General features: G+C 48.5%; 4 protein-coding genes; 3 read left to right on the plus strand and 1 right to left on the minus strand.

Annotated features, from left to right (window-relative positions):
* Positions 1 to 3,761: 3,761 nt before the first annotated feature.
* FFUJ_13605 (uncharacterized protein) lies at positions 3,762 to 5,846 on the plus strand (the record flags this gene model as incomplete). The annotated part of the gene is made up of 1 exon (XM_023576309.1): positions 3,762 to 5,846. The coding sequence occupies one exon, from the start codon at positions 3,762 to 3,764 to the stop codon at positions 5,844 to 5,846; it is 2,085 nt and encodes a 694-aa protein (XP_023429477.1).
* A 1,307-nt stretch (positions 5,847 to 7,153) lies between these two features.
* Positions 7,154 to 8,303, minus strand: FFUJ_13606 (uncharacterized protein; the record flags this gene model as incomplete). XM_023576310.1 has 2 exons in its annotated part: positions 7,154 to 8,131; positions 8,232 to 8,303. The coding sequence occupies 2 exons, from the start codon at positions 8,301 to 8,303 to the stop codon at positions 7,154 to 7,156; spliced, it is 1,050 nt and encodes a 349-aa protein (XP_023429478.1).
* Positions 8,304 to 12,457: 4,154 nt separating this feature from the next.
* On the plus strand, positions 12,458 to 15,071 carry FFUJ_13607 (related to jacalin-like lectin domain-containing protein; the record flags this gene model as incomplete). XM_023576311.1 has 4 exons in its annotated part: positions 12,458 to 12,847; positions 13,025 to 14,747; positions 14,798 to 14,924; positions 14,975 to 15,071. The coding sequence occupies 4 exons, from the start codon at positions 12,458 to 12,460 to the stop codon at positions 15,069 to 15,071; spliced, it is 2,337 nt and encodes a 778-aa protein (XP_023429479.1).
* Positions 15,072 to 16,257: 1,186 nt separating this feature from the next.
* Positions 16,258 to 17,193, plus strand: FFUJ_13608 (probable CHO1-CDP-diacylglycerol serine O-phosphatidyltransferase; the record flags this gene model as incomplete). XM_023576312.1 has 4 exons in its annotated part: positions 16,258 to 16,312; positions 16,385 to 16,525; positions 16,573 to 16,766; positions 16,825 to 17,193. 4 exons carry the CDS (start codon positions 16,258 to 16,260, stop codon positions 17,191 to 17,193), a joined length of 759 nt encoding a protein of 252 aa, XP_023429480.1.
* Positions 17,194 to 18,882: the final 1,689 nt, after the last annotated feature.

Below are 18,882 nucleotides of genomic sequence, written 5' to 3' on the forward strand. Positions count from 1 at the left end.
CCTCAAAAGTTTCGGTGACTGAGGTTGAGTCGAGCGAGGTGTTGGTCAGTGCCAAGATCGGCTCGGTCCACGCGGGAGCAGCCGCGGGGTTATTTCAATGCCTAACAAGAGAGCCAACCACAGGCTCTACCTTCTGAGGGACTAATTATCTCCTGCTGAAGCGACATGAGAAGAGGATATCAGTTGTCTTGTTTAGGTAGGTAGGAGGTCATGTCGATGTTCTTGATCCATGATAGGAGTGAGTTTGTGGTGCCTGGACCGAAGCCACCACCGCCTTTACCCGGCAAATGGACCACTATTTCCGCGATTGGTCAGCTGTCGACTGTCTTCAATGCATCACCATGTGAATTCATGCTTCATGCAAGACCGGCCAGTTCTCATTGGTAATAGATGTTTTAGAGACATGACGAGAGCGAGTGAGCTTCTAAGAAGTTGCTTCATGTCACTTCCTAATCTGGTCAGAGAATGCCAATGGAAGTGCTAGAATTGTGCTGGTGCTACAAACCTAACATGGATGCTTTATTTATAACAAGACCTGATGAAATAATGGAAAGGTGCCGATGTGAGATATCTCACGCCCCCGGTTTCCCCCTTTGCCAAGAAGAAACATTGGAGCCTAATGCTTTTAAGAAGAAGCAAAAAGAAAAGCCACCGTTTCTAAACAGCATTAAACTTCTTTACCTACTTAGGTAGGTATTCAATATTCACCAAAGCCAGTTCAGAAACCATAGCAAAGAATGATGAACTCCTTATAAACTGACATACCCTAGACCACAACATGTGATTTACTTGAGTTCACTCGTTCAACGCGTTCTCTAATCTGAGTTCAAAGTTCTCTCCGGGTGGTGACTACAGAAATTTATTTATTATGCTGGGGATGGGGGTCTGAGTGCTTGGCATATACTTCATTCTAGGTGATGCAACTGATGTGTAGCGTAATCCCTTCCACACTGCAAAATTTGATCCAGAAACAAGCGATCATGAAAGAAGATCTCGGGGTTTACTAATATATGGATATGATAATGCCTCATATTATATCTAGCCTAAAGGATAGACACAAAATACATTATACTAGGTAGGAATAGTTTTGCCACTCACTTAATATTTATCTTCAAGTTGGGTCTCAGCAAAGCTACTTACATGAGCGGTTGAGAAAGGAATCTGTATGCCATTTCTGGGAACTTGTAAACCAGAGATTGTGATGTTATCAGGTATATATGTTCAATGGTGAAAAGAGTATAAGAAGTTCGTCTTCTAACTTTGAACGTAGCTGAATAATGTTCTTATCCTAAATGATTATATGGAGATTTAACTATATTGTTTAAACGTAGCATTGGTTAAGTCTAACCATAAGCTCAACCCTGATGTTTCACGATATTCTTAAATCAGCATCTAATCTCGCAAACGAAGCATATGGGAATTACATGGAACTCTTTAGGATGTGTTCATACTCAAACTCTCATTATAGTCCCATTCGTCTCAACAACTTACCCGACAACCTGGAAAGCTTCCAACAGACTGGTAAAACTCACAATTCTTTCTCAAGACCATTGGATCCCTGGATTGAAGGATGATATCCATGTTTAAGGTTACGGTATCAAAAGCTTTAGCGTCTTCGCACGCCATCAACTTTGTTCCGTCCCATGCTGGTTACTCAGCGGAACTCGACATTACGGACAGAGGTTCTATTTCGGTAATCGAAAGGCGTCGCTAACAGAGGCACAGACAGATTTAGGTATGTACGAGGAACGGTGGCAGTCCGAGTCAGGCTCGAGGCGAAGAAAGCCAGGAATGTGGGCGCTTGTGGCCCGGAACATGGGTCAAGGAGCGGTAAGTCAAGGGATGCCTGAGCGGATGAACTGATCCAAGCAAGGATCTTGGGAGAGGGAGGTTTGAAGTACAACATAGTATTCAACGTAGATGGCACATGGGATTGATAGTGCATAAAGAAGGATTGAACCAGCTGTTTTCTGCTCACCAGCCTAATCTATCTGGCGATCTAATCCTGTTATGTTTCCCAACGCTGAGCTGTTGGGCTGATTTGTTTGGTTTCCTGTGTGTGTGATGGTGTCGAGGAGCTGTTTGTGTGTGATAGCTCTGTTAACTATGACTTTGGAACTAGTGCCGGCATCATCCCAAAGGAAACACCTTTCAGGTACATTATGCAGGTACTATGCACGTTCATTGATTAGCTGCTAGCCCAATAATTCTCAGGAGGATGAAATTTCCAAGTGTGTCTGTCATTTTGTTCTACGGAGTAAAGCGAGCTTTGTTTCGTGGGATATTTTGCCGTGCCTTGTCTTCCACGTTCTAGCAGTGGGGCCTTTGGCTAACTTTAGGCGTGATGTACCGGGCTCGGCGCGTTTGCTGGCGGGAAGGGCCACAGGGAAAAACGGTGGTGGATGTTCAGGTGTCTCAGGTGGCCAGGTACAGGTATTAGTAGCGCTCGGGCGCTAACCAGAATAACTTATACTTACTGCTCCTGCCAAGATGATTGACCAGGCCAGCCTCGGGCTGGAATCTGGATCAATCCCCACCTGAAATTCATCTCCTTGCTGAGGCTCACTCACCTAAATTTGCTTCGGGACTTCTTTTTCCATCAACAGCATTCTGTATTATACGCGGACTATGCATCACCACCATCGCGATTCGATGCCGCCCATGTTGCCGAGACTTTTTTTATTTTATTTTTATTTTTTAATTACGGCGTTAAAGCGATCAAGAAACAGAAACAAAAAGAAGCAAAAAAATAAACGGAATGATGTCGCATGTGGGTGACATCCATCCTTCTAATTATTCCGACCAGCTTCCACTCTACCTGGAGCTTGGATGCCATACCGACGGGGAAACACCTGCCTGGAACCTCGTGACAAACGCAAATGCAAACATCACACAAGTCCACGCAAGCCAAGAGAGCCAAGGCGTCCCAGAAGCCTGGGATATCAACCTTGTTTATGTTGCTCCCATCGGATCTTTTGTTTGCTCCTCGGATCCAATACTAGCTAGCTAGGACAATAAGACCTGACTAGTCAGGTAGGTAGTGAAGCCCAGACAACGTGGGGAGGCTGTCGTGCTTCAGATCTGTCGCAGGACAGGGTATTGCTCCTAGCTACGACGAACCCATGTCTACCGTGGTCCGCACTTGAACTGATAATGCCAGTTGTATCTGGAAACAGCTAAAACGCTAGTAAAAGGTAAAGGGAGTTCATAGGATGTCAGCTCGGTACCTTGATGTTAGGTTGACCACCCTCCCACTCGGGGCAGTCATATTGTCGTTTCATTCTCTCTCACACTTTCTGTCTTGCCTTCCTTTCCTTCTCTGTTTCTGATTCTCTTGGTGTCTTTACTTGTTTTGCGCCCTCTACATTCTCTTGTACCATCATTCACTCATTCTCGTTTCTCATCACGGTAGTTGGCCGTGATATCTACATTCTCTTACCTTCATCGCATTCGCAAGGTGACTGGGTCATCCATCTACATGCATATTGCCAAAAAGTAGATGGCCACAGGGGCCCTATGTTAAACTTTTGCTCATTTATCAGGATTTTTACCTCTGTTCACGGTTGGGCCAGGCTCCAACCCCAGCTCTCACTAACGGCGACTGGCATCGCGAACGTTTCTGGTTGAGGATGTTAGCCCTTCGAACACGGGCTTTGTTCAGTTTTTTATTTGGAAGACAGTATGCCGGCATACCACGAGACGATACCAACAATACACACTTGCTCGAAGAACGAGCACCCGTGGTGATCACTCAGACGAAGATGGAGTCTCGCTATGTGGTCATCCCCGAGCCTACCACCATAGTGGTTACATATCATGTCCCAGCCAACATTACAGAGAACACTGACAGTGTTGAATTGCCGCCGGCTTCAACTGCGCCTGTTGCAGACCTGACACCTGTTCCCGCAGCGGATCCTGCTGTAGATACCCCAGTGTTTGCATCATTGATTGTACCTACAACGCAAGAGGCCGAGCCCGTTCCAACAACTGTGCCTGCAGCAGGAGGAGAGGCAACGCCTGAAACTAGTGACGCAAATCTGAACGAGACGACGACAGTCCCCATCGAACCCATTGCTCAGCCAACTTCTCAACCACCCCCGCAGGAAACGCCCCAAGAACCCCCAGCGGTTAGTGGTCCTGACCCGGTGACGGCACCTGTTCAGCAAACCGCTGGAGAGCTGCCTAAGGGAACACCAGAAGATGCTCGATTGATAGATGGACCGGATCCAGTGACAACACCTGTCCAGACAACGACGCCACCGGCACCTCAGGAGACACCACAGGATGCCCGATTAATCGATGGACCAGACCCTGTAACAACGCCTGTTCAGGCGCCTAAGGATACTCCAGAAAATGCTCGACTCATAATCGAGACTGAGTCCTCATCGTCCTTGTCCTTGTCCTCGTCTTCGACATCTACTTCGGAGTTTCTCCTTTTTGATACTGCATCCTTCACCTTCACTGGCCCTCCGTCTCGGTCAACGACCCTCCAAACCCGATCTGGAACCAGAACTGCTTCTTCCGCTACTGAGACTACTGAAGCATCTGATAGTTTCGTTTTCGATGATGGTGAGACGGGCGCTGACGGGGCTGCGCCGGCACTTAGTACAGCGACTCTAGCCGACGGAGGGCTTACGACTATCGGCCTCGGTGCCACTGCTGGAAGCGATCATGCCTCGAAGACCGAAAGTCCTGATTCAGCTGTCAAAAAGGACTCCGACAATGCAGGCCCAACTCCAGTCGTTGTAGGCAGTATTGTCGGTTCCATCGTGGGATTGTCTTTCCTCGCACTTGTCATCTTTTGGCTCATCAGGAGACGGAGACAGCAGCGTCGAAGGAGCACTCTTCTCACCCCGCTCGATTTTCCTCAGGGCGGATCAGGTAAGGAGAAGTACGAAATCGACAATCATTCGCTCGGTCCAACGCCTCGCTCTGTCAAAGTCGCTGCTGCTATGAGCGCCAATGCTAAGAAGATTGGTCAGCGTTTCCGACAGTCCATGAGCTCCTCTCATGTCGACATGAGCCGAGGAAACTCTCAGTTCGGCGCTGAAAGTCACAGCGCGTCTACAAACCGCGCCCCTAGCCGAGGGAGCGCAGCTCCTGGACAACAACAGGGATGGTGGTCACGACTTATTGAAGAATCAAGCGTCGTGGACCTCGCAGCAGCCCCACCTGTGCCGGACGATGGTTATGATGGAAGGCGAACTCCTAGCCCTAACCCGTTCTCTGATAACAACACCATTCCTGCTGCGTCTCGTGGGGACTCACATGGTCGCGGTAGCGTCTTGCCTCACGGTTCTCTTGTGCCACCCCCACTTGCCCCTGCTCGGCCTCATTCTTTGGATAACCCGTTTGCCGACGAGGGTTCCAGCCTGTCTCCTGACCATATGCAACCGCCACCGATGGCCTATATAGAGCCAGTCGATCAGAGGCAAGGCCCGACCATGTCACGCAACCTTACACCTCAATCGACAGGTGACGGCGTGAGGCTTAGGCCACAGGAAGTTTGGCGCGGCAACGTTCACTCGAACCCCTTCGACTTGGAGCTCGATGGCCGACACATGTCTAGCATGGGACACATTCAAACTATGCCACGCTATACTGCCGCCAGCTCCTTCTATAGCACGAACCGCCAGACTGTCAGGCACTCTCGGGCAGAGAGTTACACTTCACGATATACCAGTGGAGTGAGCGATGTTAGCGAGTGGCCTCCTGTGCCCCCTCAACCTCGTGTACCCAGTATCTATGGCCGATACGATGGATCTGACTATCCCCCCTCACCTCGACACTCCCGAAGTGAGAGCGACGGCAATATCCTGAGACGACAAACCGGCCAGGCGATGTGAACCCTCATGGCAGGGACACGGAAATTCACTTCGTTCCTCTCGGCGGAGGACCAACATAGTGGTTCTCCTGGGATACTCATTGGCTCGCTGTAAGACTTGGGGGGGAGTTTAAAATAGAAGATGGATAGATGGTGTTGATGTTTGATGTCAGCGTTTATGCTTATGATACCACAGAACTAGGCTTTTCTCCTTCTTTTTCTTTAGAAGAACGCACGCTACGTGAGGTGTCGCTAGAGTCAAAATCAGAAAAGCTTGCTATGCTCCGCCGAGACTTTAGGTTTATACCACTATTAATACAATGTGCTGTTCGTGTCATTGTATCTCTGGACGTGAATGTGAAAGACGCTCATGATTGACACTTCGTGATGAGATTACAGGCGTAGTGGTGTTCAAATGTGTGTGGATGTTAGTAATGCATCAAATACGTGGTGCTTCCACTTCTGGCAGGTTTTGGCAGCCATTATTGAGCCTCTAATCGAGTACATGTCTCGAAAGTAGTGTTGAACCCCTCAACAACCCACATGATGCAGTCCATCCAACCAAATAACACGCTTTATCCATCCCTCGGGGGTTCATGACATCAGACTCAAAACTTACACTTGTAGCATTTCGTCTAGTGATTGGCCCTAGATGGTCAAAAATGGGGTCTCGGAAGCGCGAAACAGACACGATATGGCTACGCGCCAGCTCTTTCGCGCGTAAATTGCCCGTCGCACGCGCGCTTGTACACGGTTTTTATGTGACGACCTACCCTTCCTTGCGTGGAGGAGAAGGGGTTTTCCTCACTCGTTTTCGTCCCACATACAGGCATTTACAGTCGTATGATCGACTCAGTAAAAATGTGAATTTTTGAACTCGAAATAGTTAGATAGGTACTAGTAGTAAAATAAGACGATAGTCACATTGTCCATAAGCCGTTCCATCAATCCTTCCAGGCTGTGCCCCCTTTTCTCCTGAACCGGCCCATAATGTAATCTGTTTTAACAATTCTTGAACTCAAACAAGATAAAAGAAATCAGCCGCTGGGTAAAAAAAAACTGCCCTCCTGGTCTCGCTTGGTACGAGACGTGGTCTTCGATAACCTCCCTTGAAAGACCTTCTTTCATGCCATTGCCGTTTATTCTATAACGCCGTCGCAAATAATGGGAAACCTAGACACGTACAGTGTTACTGTACGCCACGGATAATCGAGGCCAATTCCAAATAGTGAAACAAAAAAAGTGCATGCGTGAGTGTCACAACAAGTGCTATCATGGTATCATGCCCACAAAGAACTCGGATCGTTCCCCAACCCTTCATTCAGACGCTTAGTCGAACGTGAGTCGCCTTTGAGTACCGCTCACGGGTGTCCTAGTTGCCGTGATTGAGATTGGTGTCTTGAAGGGCTTTTGTGCTGGGCTGGGTGTGATATTGACAAATTCGGCAAAGTCGAAAGCTTGACTGGGGGTGGTTGGGAAGAGGTTACCCCCACCAGGCGTCATCATCATTGAAGAAGGTAGATCCATCTGCTTGTTCTTCTGGGGAGGGGTTGATGGGGGCTCCATTCGTGTTCGAGTTGAAGTTCTGACAGCTGGTGATGGCGAAGCAGCGAGATAGAGAAGTAAATCTGCTCCCTCCTCACCAGTTTTGCCATTGGTCCCTGCACCGTTCTCGCCCTTGTTCCGCTTGCTAACAGACCTGGTGCGCATAGGTGGTGTGCGTGGAGGAGATGAGCGGATATTGGTAGGGTTGAATGAGTGGATGGGCAAAAGATCTTCATCGTCATCGGAAGGTGCAGCAAAATTGGGTGATGTGAGCTCACGACTCATCAGACGCTGCTGGAAAAAGGAGACATCGGGTCCACCTGAGGTAGTAAAGTGTTGTTGCCGTCTGGGCTTGAGGGGAGAAGATCGTGTTAGTTGATGCGAGTTCTTCCATACACCATTACTGCCAAAGGACTTGTGTGCCGTAGGGGAAAGTCGGAAACGTTTGCTAGGACTTGATGATACATCGTGAAAGGAGGCGAGGTATGTGCGCTTGCGGTGTCCCGTGCTGCCGTTGCTGGAGCCTACCGCATCGGAGAACAGGGGCGCTTTGAGGGGAGAGCTCATGAGGGCTCGGGACGGATATGGGAGATCGGATGCGCTTGATGATGAGTCGGAGAGGACATCTGTAGGTTCGGTCAGACGTTTCCTTCGCATCTCCTCTTCGACTTTCGGCTCGATGGAGTCGAGTGTGAGGTCTTCCCAGCCATGCTTGGTTTTGAATTTTGCGAGAGCGAGGCGGTTTTGCAAACGTCGTGCAATCTTAAAGAGTGGAAATGTCAGTTAATGCTTGCCTTATCAGGAGTTAAAAAGAACAGATTGAATTTTTGATAGTAAAAAGTCAATGGATCAAGTTACTCACCTTGCTCACTTCTGCACGCTTGAGTACACTGTCGACGACATCTTCTGGGTGCTTCTTCCACGGCGAAGACATGATGCTTCTACACTCGCACTTGTGCTCTACTCTGCTCTGCTGCTAGGGGCAACCGCGGTGAAATTTGAATGAACAAGTCGAATCGATCGATGTGTTGTGTAAAGTGGGAAATAATATTGGCGGATTCTTTGATGAAAGTGTGTGCGTCGAATGGCAAGAAATCGAGCCGTAATGGTCAAGGAGTGAATTGTGGTGAGTGGTGGTTGAAGTGGCTTGGGTGCGTGAATGAAGAATCCAAAGTTAAGTTGGAGAGAACAGAGCAAGCAAACGCAATCTCGAGGGACCGTTACAGTTGAGTACTGTACCTTGCGAGCTGGAGCCTGCTAACCTGGTCTTAGTGGCACGCACTAACACTGCAGTTGCCCGTCATTAGGTACTGGGTACTTTGGTCTTGAAATGGTGTAAGCGGACATGCCCTGTGAGGGGCTCGTGCCACTACGGCCGGGTAACGACTTACAGGAGAGGAGAGCTGAACTGAGCTGGAAACTTTAGTTTGGCTTCTTTGTTTGTAGACTCGAGGTCCTGGAGCTATCTTGGGCCAAGGGATTGTGATAATATTGATGGCTCTTGTTCTTTACGATCGTATCTGCACTTGACGTTCATTCGACGAATCACTGAAAGAGAGAGACTGCCAACTTGCACCATCGTCTGATAAGATCAATTAACATGAGATCCAAGACGTCAAGGAACTCTTTTCAGTAGCCGGTCGCTGGGGTCACCAAGTAAATTTGGTCACATTCCTCTGGAAACGAAACCCGAGTTTGCTCGCTAGGCTTAATCTGCCCTGGAAGTTTTAATTAGACTTGTACCCGGTACTTGAGTACTTTAGGAAAAGGTATTTATGCATGCACTTTGCACACGAATCTCAGCCAATCATATGCTTCAAATTGACCCCTTCTCACTCGATCTGACGCTGCTGGGCCAGCAAATGGACCCATTTGGCGTTTCCCAGCTCTCTCTGTCAGAGGGCTTCAGCCAGCCTCAGGTTTACGGTAGTTCATGGTAAGGATGTGAGAAAGGCTATAAACTCGGTAATTCCTTTTGATAGGCTTTTCATGACAAGCGAAATGCAAACCCCTTAAACAGATCAGGCCAACACAGGCTATGGTCTCTCTACATCTGTCAAGTCAGGTTACTTAGGCATACTGGCGTCAGTCTTTGTCCAGACTGAACAAACTCCTTTGTTCTGTAGTCCATTGTTCGGTTTGATTGGCTACAGATTCTCCTAGGCCTGACCAAACTTGGTCAATAACCAGATGCAAGGGACCGGCTGACGGAGTATAAGCTTTGGCTCCATATCTTGTTTCCTCCACCTGTTTGAAAAGGAGTTGATCGATTGTTGATTTTTTGTTATTTTCTCTAGGCTCTTCCCTGTTCTGGTTTTCGAATGAAATACGTCCTCGGCCGAGTGAATTCAGCAACGATTTGCTCGAACCTCTGGTAAATGGATATGAGGAGCTCTAACATCAAGCTGTCTCTTGTCTCTTCTCACTCATGATACCTGATAAGATGGGATACGGCGATGAATAGGGATGAGGGCTTGCATTTTTGTTTACTTTTATTTTGCGAATGCATTGACCAGGCTATCAAAGCTCTATTAACTCAAGTCCAGCTATGCTGATCCATACTCCGTACATGCTCTCCTTAACAATTTCGTCTATTGCATAGCTCCACAGCTTATGTTCGTTGATGATTCAGCCAGCCAATACGACAACACCAATCAAATTCCGTAAGTGTCTACAACGTCCATCAAAGGAAACGATCTGTAAGTCAACTGATGGCATTGCATCCCAATGTCAATGAGAGTTTACAAGAGACAGATCGTCACTCAATTCGAAAGCGGAGGATCCGAACTCTGATTCTCAACAGCGTCAAAAGAGAATATGAAAATACCGACGACACAATTTATTCGGCTTGCATAGGAGCCGAGTTGGCGTCGTGCTCCCCGACGAAGTTTGTTTGCTTCGGTACGTCTCAAGGGATTTATAAATGTGGAATGACGAATTCACAAGTCTGTATCTTGCTTGCGAGCTCAGGCAGCGTCTTTGCTTTCAGACCAAGCTACCTACTGTGCAGTACTCTGTACTCCCACGTCATCATCTTATCCATCAGCTCACTCTCCTAAAAGCTTGTTGTTCAATGTTCCCCCCATAAGCTGCATTTCGCATACGTGGACTTTTTTTGCTTTCGGTTGATAGTCGCCCGCCATTATTAGCATATGTTAATCAAGTCAGGATGCAGGGCATTTCTGCAAAACTGCTCTCCCTTGGTCAATTTTTACTTCCCTGTTTACCGTGATGTGGGATCTATCGGCTTATGGTCTCGAAACAGGATAGTTTCGAGTGAGGAGATAAAGTATCACCGACATTATTTAATTGATGTTGCAGTGGAGGGGAACGCACATAGTGGTTGGCCTTAAAACAAACCTCGAATCTGAAACGACATGGCCAAGGTCTGGACAACCACCATCTCGAGAATGGGAGAAACCTTGAACCCCGTTGATTCAATCACTCACTCTTGAGATAGAGTGTTCTGTGTAATGCGTTGGCTAGTCTAGTTGCAGGCGCTAAACGAACTTCTGCATGGCCTCGCAATCATGGATGGCACCATCAATCAACTGGCTCATCCCCTGGAAACACCCACCAACAACAGTCTTTAAGTATGTTTAACGTGGGATCTTGAATGGAAACGCAATTTCGTTGGGTGGTCTACTATCGGCGGCGGCACGGGATGGTCCCGCCTACCTTGGACAAGGCCAGGGGTTGTACTATTATCTCAACGTCATCGAAGTTGAGGGTTGATGGTCTCAAAACAGCAGCGACTTCTGATATATTATATTACCAAAAGGATTGCGCGGTGAGTGTTAGCCGAATGCTACGATTGCTACCAAAGTTGACGAACACAAGTGCCTAAACGAAGAAGTTGGATGCTGGCCACGAGCTACCATTAGCTGCTCTAGCTCCTGGGATCACCTCAAAGGTTGAGTTCCGCTGGATGCGGCTGGTTGAATTCAATATCAAGCTCCACTGAACTTTTGGTTGTATGCAACTTGGGCCTCGCTCAAGCCCACCTAGATCACGATCGCTTTCAACGGCACGCTGTGAGGCTCGGCCTATCTGTGGCCTGCCCACAACCTTACAAGGATAAGTCTGGGACATTTTGATACTGCTGGATCGACCTGAATTGATCAACAGAGATAGGTAGGTACTTAGGAAGACACTGTTGGAGGAGTATGTATAATGTCTCAATGTTCCCGATGGATTCTCATATCATTCATTCCATTACTGCCGTCTTCCGTCTCATGTCTCCGAGGGTGATTCAAACACTCTCTCGCTCACTGCAAGCCACCATCTGGTTGAGCACGCTTGCAACGGCAGCAATAATAAATCGCATCGCTGCAACCCACCAATTCCAGCGGATCCCCCGGCCCAAGCTTGAGCATCCTCGTTCTCGGCGAGTGCATTAGCAGCACCAGCCACTTTTTGCACGTCTTGGGATCGGTTGTGGCCGTCTGTTCGTCCAGTCCGGCCATACAGAACATCTTCCGTCATCTGTCATCACTCGTTGAGTGTCTAGGATCCCAATAAGATATCCATCCTTCTCCGTTCTCCGTTGAACAGGGGTGGAAGGGGACATTTGAGTGAGGGTTATCTTTTCCAAGGCAGTGAAGAAGATCCTTGGAAACGAAACAGTGGATTTCCATTCAATTCATTTGTTATTTCTCTGTTGGTCCTCCCAGAAACCACGTTCCTCTCATATTAGGTCCTCATCTCTAATGAAATTTTGCGCCTTTCCCTCCTCCTTCCTTTCTCTTCGGTCGACCAAGAGGAAGTCAAGTCAACTGTCGACAACTGACAGCTTCCACAGCTTCTATTCTTGTTACACCCCCCCTCGGGATCTCACTCCACCTCATTCATCTAAACTACCACCCCATTCGTTCCTCCAGACTTGCAATACGAGCGCTCTCCTCTCTTACTCTGTCGACCACGGGTTTCTTGGGTACTTCAATCTCGGTCTCTCCCTCGGTCACTTTTCTGTCGATTTTGCCTTGGTTTCTTGATCCCTCTCTCGCTTGCCCACGACGCAATCGTCATACAGCTTTGACTCTTATTTGGATACATCTTGGAAAAGGCAGGTCCTAGTCGCCGGCGACAATGGCCCCTACCTTCCTCAACAACCTTCGCCGCCGATCGAGGGCCAGTTTCCGTACCAATCGATCAACCGACACATCCAGTGATGGTGCTACAAGCCAAGCAACATCGCCCTCGAGCGGTTCCTTAACGCCGCCTTCGATTGATCACCAGTCAGATCCTGCACTTCATCTGCAGGTAAAAGATCAGCAGCAACTCCAGCGCCGACAGTCTCAAATGTCCCAGAGCCAGAGCCAACTCAACGTCCCTACGCGACCGCCGCTGTCGTCCAACTCCAACCGCAACAGTGTTTCCGGAATGTCGGGTCTTGGTGCGCCTTCTATCAATGGAAGACAGACCCTTCCAATGTCACCATACGCTCCAAGAGTGATCAACATCACCGAAAATGCATGGGTATGTCTTGGTGTTTTGCTTTTGAATTGTTTCTATGGCTGGTGGGCTTTGTGGCGCGCATGCAGATGCAAGCCATTTCGTCAGGGGTTCACTAATTGGTACCAAAGCTATGCCAAGACTTCCATCCAACATGACTCGCTCGAGAACTATTTGGAGTGTTGTGCTAACCGTCACCAGGTCTATCAAAAAGTTCTTCTTGTTTATGGCACAATCGGAAATGCCGCCGAGAATCCCCTCGATGGCACCCTTAATGTTTGCCGACTCGACGACAACTTCCCCGCGATCAGCTGGCCCGTTTGCAACTCGCATTTCAAGGCACTGGTGTACCTTCAACCGGGCCCCAACAGATTGCGCTTCGAGTTCTCAAGTCCGAAACTTGCGAACAGCAACAGTTCCAACCCAATCCATGCTTCCTACCTTACTGTTCATATGCTGCCCCTAACCAATTCACCACCTTTGCAGCTTGCGATACTCGTTGCGAAGGACTCTCCCGAAACATTCGATGCCTCGCCCGCCCGAGTCGAAAAGGAAGGAAATGGACTGGAAATGGCTGTCAAGAAGTTCAGAATGGCAGCGTACCTGTGGCAGGCCTTCACCTCGGAACAGATGTGGCGGAACAAGCTTGGGCGACGGGCCTTCCGTTTTGATGAGGAATGGACAACAGGCTCGGCCAATTATCGTGACCAAGAGAACGGCACCATGCGCTCCGAAGCCCGTGTGCATATTATTCGCTCCGACAACACTCTTGCTGAGATTCGGGATCTTAATAAGGCTCAGCAAAACGAGAAGGCGACCGACAAGGGCGCTTTGTACGGGATCGCTTCAGAGGCCGTCAGGAAATACTTCAACCCGCTACCAGGGCAAAAGCTATACGTGTCTTGTCTTCTCTTGGATTCTCATTGGGATACGGCAGCAAAGACTGTGACCGGCCATGCCGCTCTCGGAGGAGGGGATGGTGATCTTCAACTGGCCATTTTTGGATCTCACTGCCTTCACAGCTACCCTTCCACTTTCGAAGAGGTTGTGCCTGCTTTCACTGACTGTACTCCAACGGATACAAACCATGTGGCTAATGACTGCAACGAAGCGGGCAGTTCTTGGGAGGCTGCAAATATCGGTATTGGCGCTCATATGCATGAGACAGGCCATCTATTCGGATGTCCCCACCAGGAGAGTGGTGTAATGCTGCGAGATTACGTGGTGCTCAATCGCACATTCGTAGCTCGAGAGGCCTATTGTACAAGGACCAAGTCCAAAGGTGGTCTTGCACTCCAGGCCGATGAATGTGGATGGCACCGTCTCGACTGTTTGCGTTTCCGAGCTCATCCGTCTTTCCGCCTTCCCAACGATCCCCCGATGAGCCCTGACGGTAGTGTTCAAGCCTTCCCTGTCGAAAATGGCAACGTACTTGTTATGGCGGCCACAGGAATTTTCTTTGTTGAGATTTACGCAGACGGTGACGATGTCTGCCATGCTTGGATCGAGTATCCCACTGACCAAGGGACGCCCTCCCGGCAAATCACGCTCACCGAGAGCGAGCTGCGAGGCAGACTGCCTGAGAAGAAAAGAAAGGGATCTCTCAAAATATCAGTCAAGTCTTACGGGGGAGGATCACTTGAGATTGACGATTACAAAAAGTTTACCTCCAAGGAATCTCTCATTAAGCTATTGAACGGGAAGAGTGCTTTCCGAAGCCAGAAGCTGGGCAGCTCTAAGATGGATGGAAGCCAGCCTACGGAAGCCATCTTTACGAGTGCTGTCAAGCAGGACCGAGTTCTATCCCGTGTAGTGATTTATCACGGTATGGCCGTGGACGGAATGGAATTTATTTATGATGATGATTCCAGGCAGTTGTTTGGAAAGAAGGGCGGCAAAGAAGGGGGGGATACTTTCGAGTTTGGTAAGTTCTAACTCATTGATGGACCGACAGGAATCTAATAGGAGACCTAGATGTTCGTCGTGGCGAATACATCAGTGGCTTTGTCGTGCGATCTGGTTTTTGGATCGATGGTCTACAAATTCTGACGAGTTTGGGTCGCAAGTCGCCTGTTTATGGAAATGCTCATGGAGGAGATGCGTAAGTTTTATTCTTGTGTCGCCACGAACTCAGCTGACCCTAGTCTCTAGGCACACTTTGATACCTCCTCGAGGATACATCATCTGTGGTGTTTCTGGCTCCTGTGGCCAATGGTTAGATGGCTTCTCGGTTCTCATCACGCGGTGAGCAGGAGCAAAACCACTCGATGTCCAGATTTTTGCACACTCATTCTACAGGATAACAATCAGCCGTCTATGGATAAATATTAATTGTTAATTATGAAGCATGGGAGAGACACGCACACTCATTTGCGTATCATGACACGCCCTACCTGTCTTACAGCGGCCAGGCAAATACCGCAAACATTGTTCGGGACTTTTATCTGATACCGGCGTTGGGGTAGTTTTCTTTTGTTTACCGCCTCTGAAAGGAGGCTACGCACTTTACATACATACATACATACATACACGCTTGCATATCAAGTTAAGGGGTAACGCACACACAGTATACCATGAGCAGACGCGGACCTGAATAAACACCGCTGGGGATGCCTGATCTTGAAGTTTTTATCGCTGTGCTCATTTCGACCGTTCTCTGCATGTGTCCAGAACATTTGTGTGTGCGCGCGCGTGTGTATGTACTAACTCTAGTTTTATCTAACTTCGCTTAATGTTCTGACGGTGAGCGAGCTTGTGCGAATACGATACGAATCTGACATGTGATGCTCCAACGCAGAATTTGTTGAGCTGTTGATCAGCTTAGTGACATTTGAGATCCTGTACCATTCTGACGTACACCGTATGTAAGTACTAAGGTAAGATATAGATTTACAAAGATCCAATGTAGATGCGAATGTGACCATGAACACCCGCCTTGACCTTTCCGTGTGACGAGCTGCTGATGGCTGGTGACTTGTCAGGAACGGTTGAGAGTCTAAGCCATTGCCATCACGTGCAGCTGGCCAGCACTAGCGCCCACAATGACGGCATCCACCCCAAGCAAGGAAAGCAGGACGTCCCGCGGCGAAAGCAGCAAACGCGACGTCCTCAACGTCAACGTCAACCACTTGTGGGAAACCTGCTCTCTTTTCCCTTCCGCAACTTCACACAACCACCAGAAACACAATAAGTTCTGAACCGCGAAAGACCACTCAACTTCGCATTGCTAGTGTTCTTGGTTGCTTTGAATATTCTCTTTTCGCATCCATCGACACCGCTTCCTGCCACCGTGAAGCTCATTACGATTGTCCGTCTCCTGGATTATTGTACAGAACACTGCTGAGGTCGACCTCTCGCACCGTCCGACTCCACCAAGCTTCACATTAACTAAGAGCCTTTGGAATCGTCGTAGAATGTCTAGAAGGGGCAACACCATGTCGGGCTCCAATGGAAACATCCCCAAGGACGTCACATCCTCCAACAGCCCAGGTAAGCTTTAGCCAAGGATGAAGCAATTAAGCGAGTTTGGCTTTCCAGAACCGACATTGACCTTCCTTATAGCAATTGACAAGCAAAAGACTCTTCTATCTGCTGATGTTGGGCACTTCTCTCTCGTGCGGGCCATGCACCTTGCCGACTTGATTACTCTCATGAACGGTATGTACACCTTGACTACGGAGACCGCCGCCTTTGACATGCTTCGTTCTTCACAAAAAATACATGGTTTGCTAACTCTGACGTCATCACAGGTGCCTGCGGTGTTATGTCCATCTTCTCCTCGCTACGATACGCACTTGGCGACCCCAAGGATTTTGACAACCTCTGGCTTGCTCTCTTCTTCCTACCTTTCGGTCTGTTCTTTGACTTTTTCGACGGCAAGGTTGCTCGGTGGAGGAAGAAGAGTAGTCTCATGGGCCAAGAATTGGATTCTCTTGCTGATTTGGTATGTCGTAATGCACGCATTGTCACTTATTATGGTCACTGATAGTAATCCTGTTCAGATCTCCTTCGGCGTCGCTCCCGCCATGGTCGCCTTCACTCTCGGTTTCCGTTCGCTCGCCGACACCGCTGGCCTTACCTTCTTCGTTCTGTGTGGCCTCACTCGCCTCGCCCGCTTCAATGTTACCGTTTCGGTTCTCCCAAAGGACGCCTCTGGCAAGAGCCAGTATTTCGAAGGAACTCCCATTCCCACTTCGCTCGGCATGGACGCTATCATGGCCTATTGGCTCTCGCAGCGCTGGGTTCACGACAATCTCCCCTTTGGTGTTTGGTTCCAGGGTTCGGTTTTCGAGTTCCATCCTGCCGTAATTCTGTTCATGATTCACGGTTGCCTCATGACCAGCAAGACCATCCGCATACCTAAGCCTTAAGCCACATCCGATATTACTATTTAACATGGTACGTTGGTTTGGTGTAGTTGCACTGAAAAGTTGGGTGGGGTAGAGGTCATTTAGCCTGGATCTGAGCATACGTTTGCCATCACTGAAGGTATCGCGGGATCAAGCAGGGGGTTCAACAGAAAGTTCGCAAGGACAAACATCAGGGACAAAAGGGGTTCAGCGCACATGGTCGAAGACATTTTCATTTGGGGGTCGGGGGTTTGGACAGGACATGATTCACGCAGCTTATTGAAACAATGGTAGTTCATGATACCCATACATTCCTTATCTTGCTGCTTGGATTTTATGTGACAACTTTGAATCGGTCTCCTTAAAAGTACAGCATTGTGGATAGACGCGAAGTACATGGCCATATCGAGCTACTCGATAGTATCCATTATCATCTGCTCGTGTGACGTGACAGGTTTGATGTCACATTGCATAGTGATAAAGATGTGACGGCGAATTGGTAGTGATGCGGAAGCATGGCTCTCAACGATGAGCTTTATTTCATGATGAAGAAACAGAGTGCCTGCTACAAGCCGCTCTCTGTCGTTGGAGGCTTGGAAGCAGTGAATCTCGCTTAAGTGAGTGGATTTTTGGAATTCAAGAGGATCTGAACTTAGACCATTAATTCATATCTCCTGTTGATCGTTTCCAAGTATCAGCCAGTACAAGGTTCAAGGAAAGCTTGGATGTGCTCGCAGGCTCTCTGTTTCTAGACGTAATGAGTAGCCATGGGAAGCTGAGTCTGACCAAAAATAGAGACATACGTGATGCCTACGCACAATCTGAGGCTCTGCGGTGAGTGGAACGACAAAGCATGATGAGGCTTGGTTGCCGAATTCCTGGATTTGGATAGAACTGGGAGGACGAGACTGCGGAGAAGATCTTGATGAAGTGGAGGCAATTGAGAAAATCACATAATTTGTCTCACAAAAAGACCAGAATAATTGCAAGTTTGAGTCTTCACCAACTTGATACAGACGAATTAACACCATCTCTATCTGAAACATGCTGTCAGAGGCGCTGAAGCTAGAAGATCAAGACCCAAAGAACGTGCTAAGGGTAGGACATGGGTTGTGATACGTTGAGGCTGTGCTGTTGAAGGATCCTAGGCTAGGACTAACAGGCTAGACAGGCTCCAGAAAGTGACGGGTGGCTGTGCTGTTGATGATAAACAAGGATGGGGTATCAGATCGTCGGGACATGAGAGGAATACCACCCAATTGGGGGTTTGGTTACACCGATGATGATACCTATGATGCTGTTAACACTGTACTGAGGGAACAAGAGGGAGAATAATTTTGATGATCATTAGGTAGGTAGGTAGCCATTGGCGGATGCAGGCGATCTGGGGACAGCAGGAGTGGTACACCTGCCTCTTGCTGTATTGGCTAGGTAGGTAGGTAGGGTTGGTCGTAGCCGCTTTGATCAGAGGTGCCTTCCACTACGATATCACCAACACCACTATTTTCATTTCTCTATCATCACCAACAAGATCGTGATCGATAGACCAACCAGACTCATACGTGAACCCCTGTAACCGCCGCTTGTGTCAATGCATCACTGACTTTCTGAACTGTCCAGTCTCTCTCTCTTCCCCGCTCCAGTTGAGCTTTGTTCAGTGTGAATGCAGAACCTTGTGATGCAAGTCAGACGATATTACCAAAAGGGGGA

Source organism: Fusarium fujikuroi, chromosome FFUJ_chr04 (genome assembly GCF_900079805.1).
Source record: "Fusarium fujikuroi IMI 58289 draft genome, chromosome FFUJ_chr04".
Taxonomy (NCBI): Eukaryota; Fungi; Ascomycota; class Sordariomycetes; order Hypocreales; family Nectriaceae; genus Fusarium; species Fusarium fujikuroi.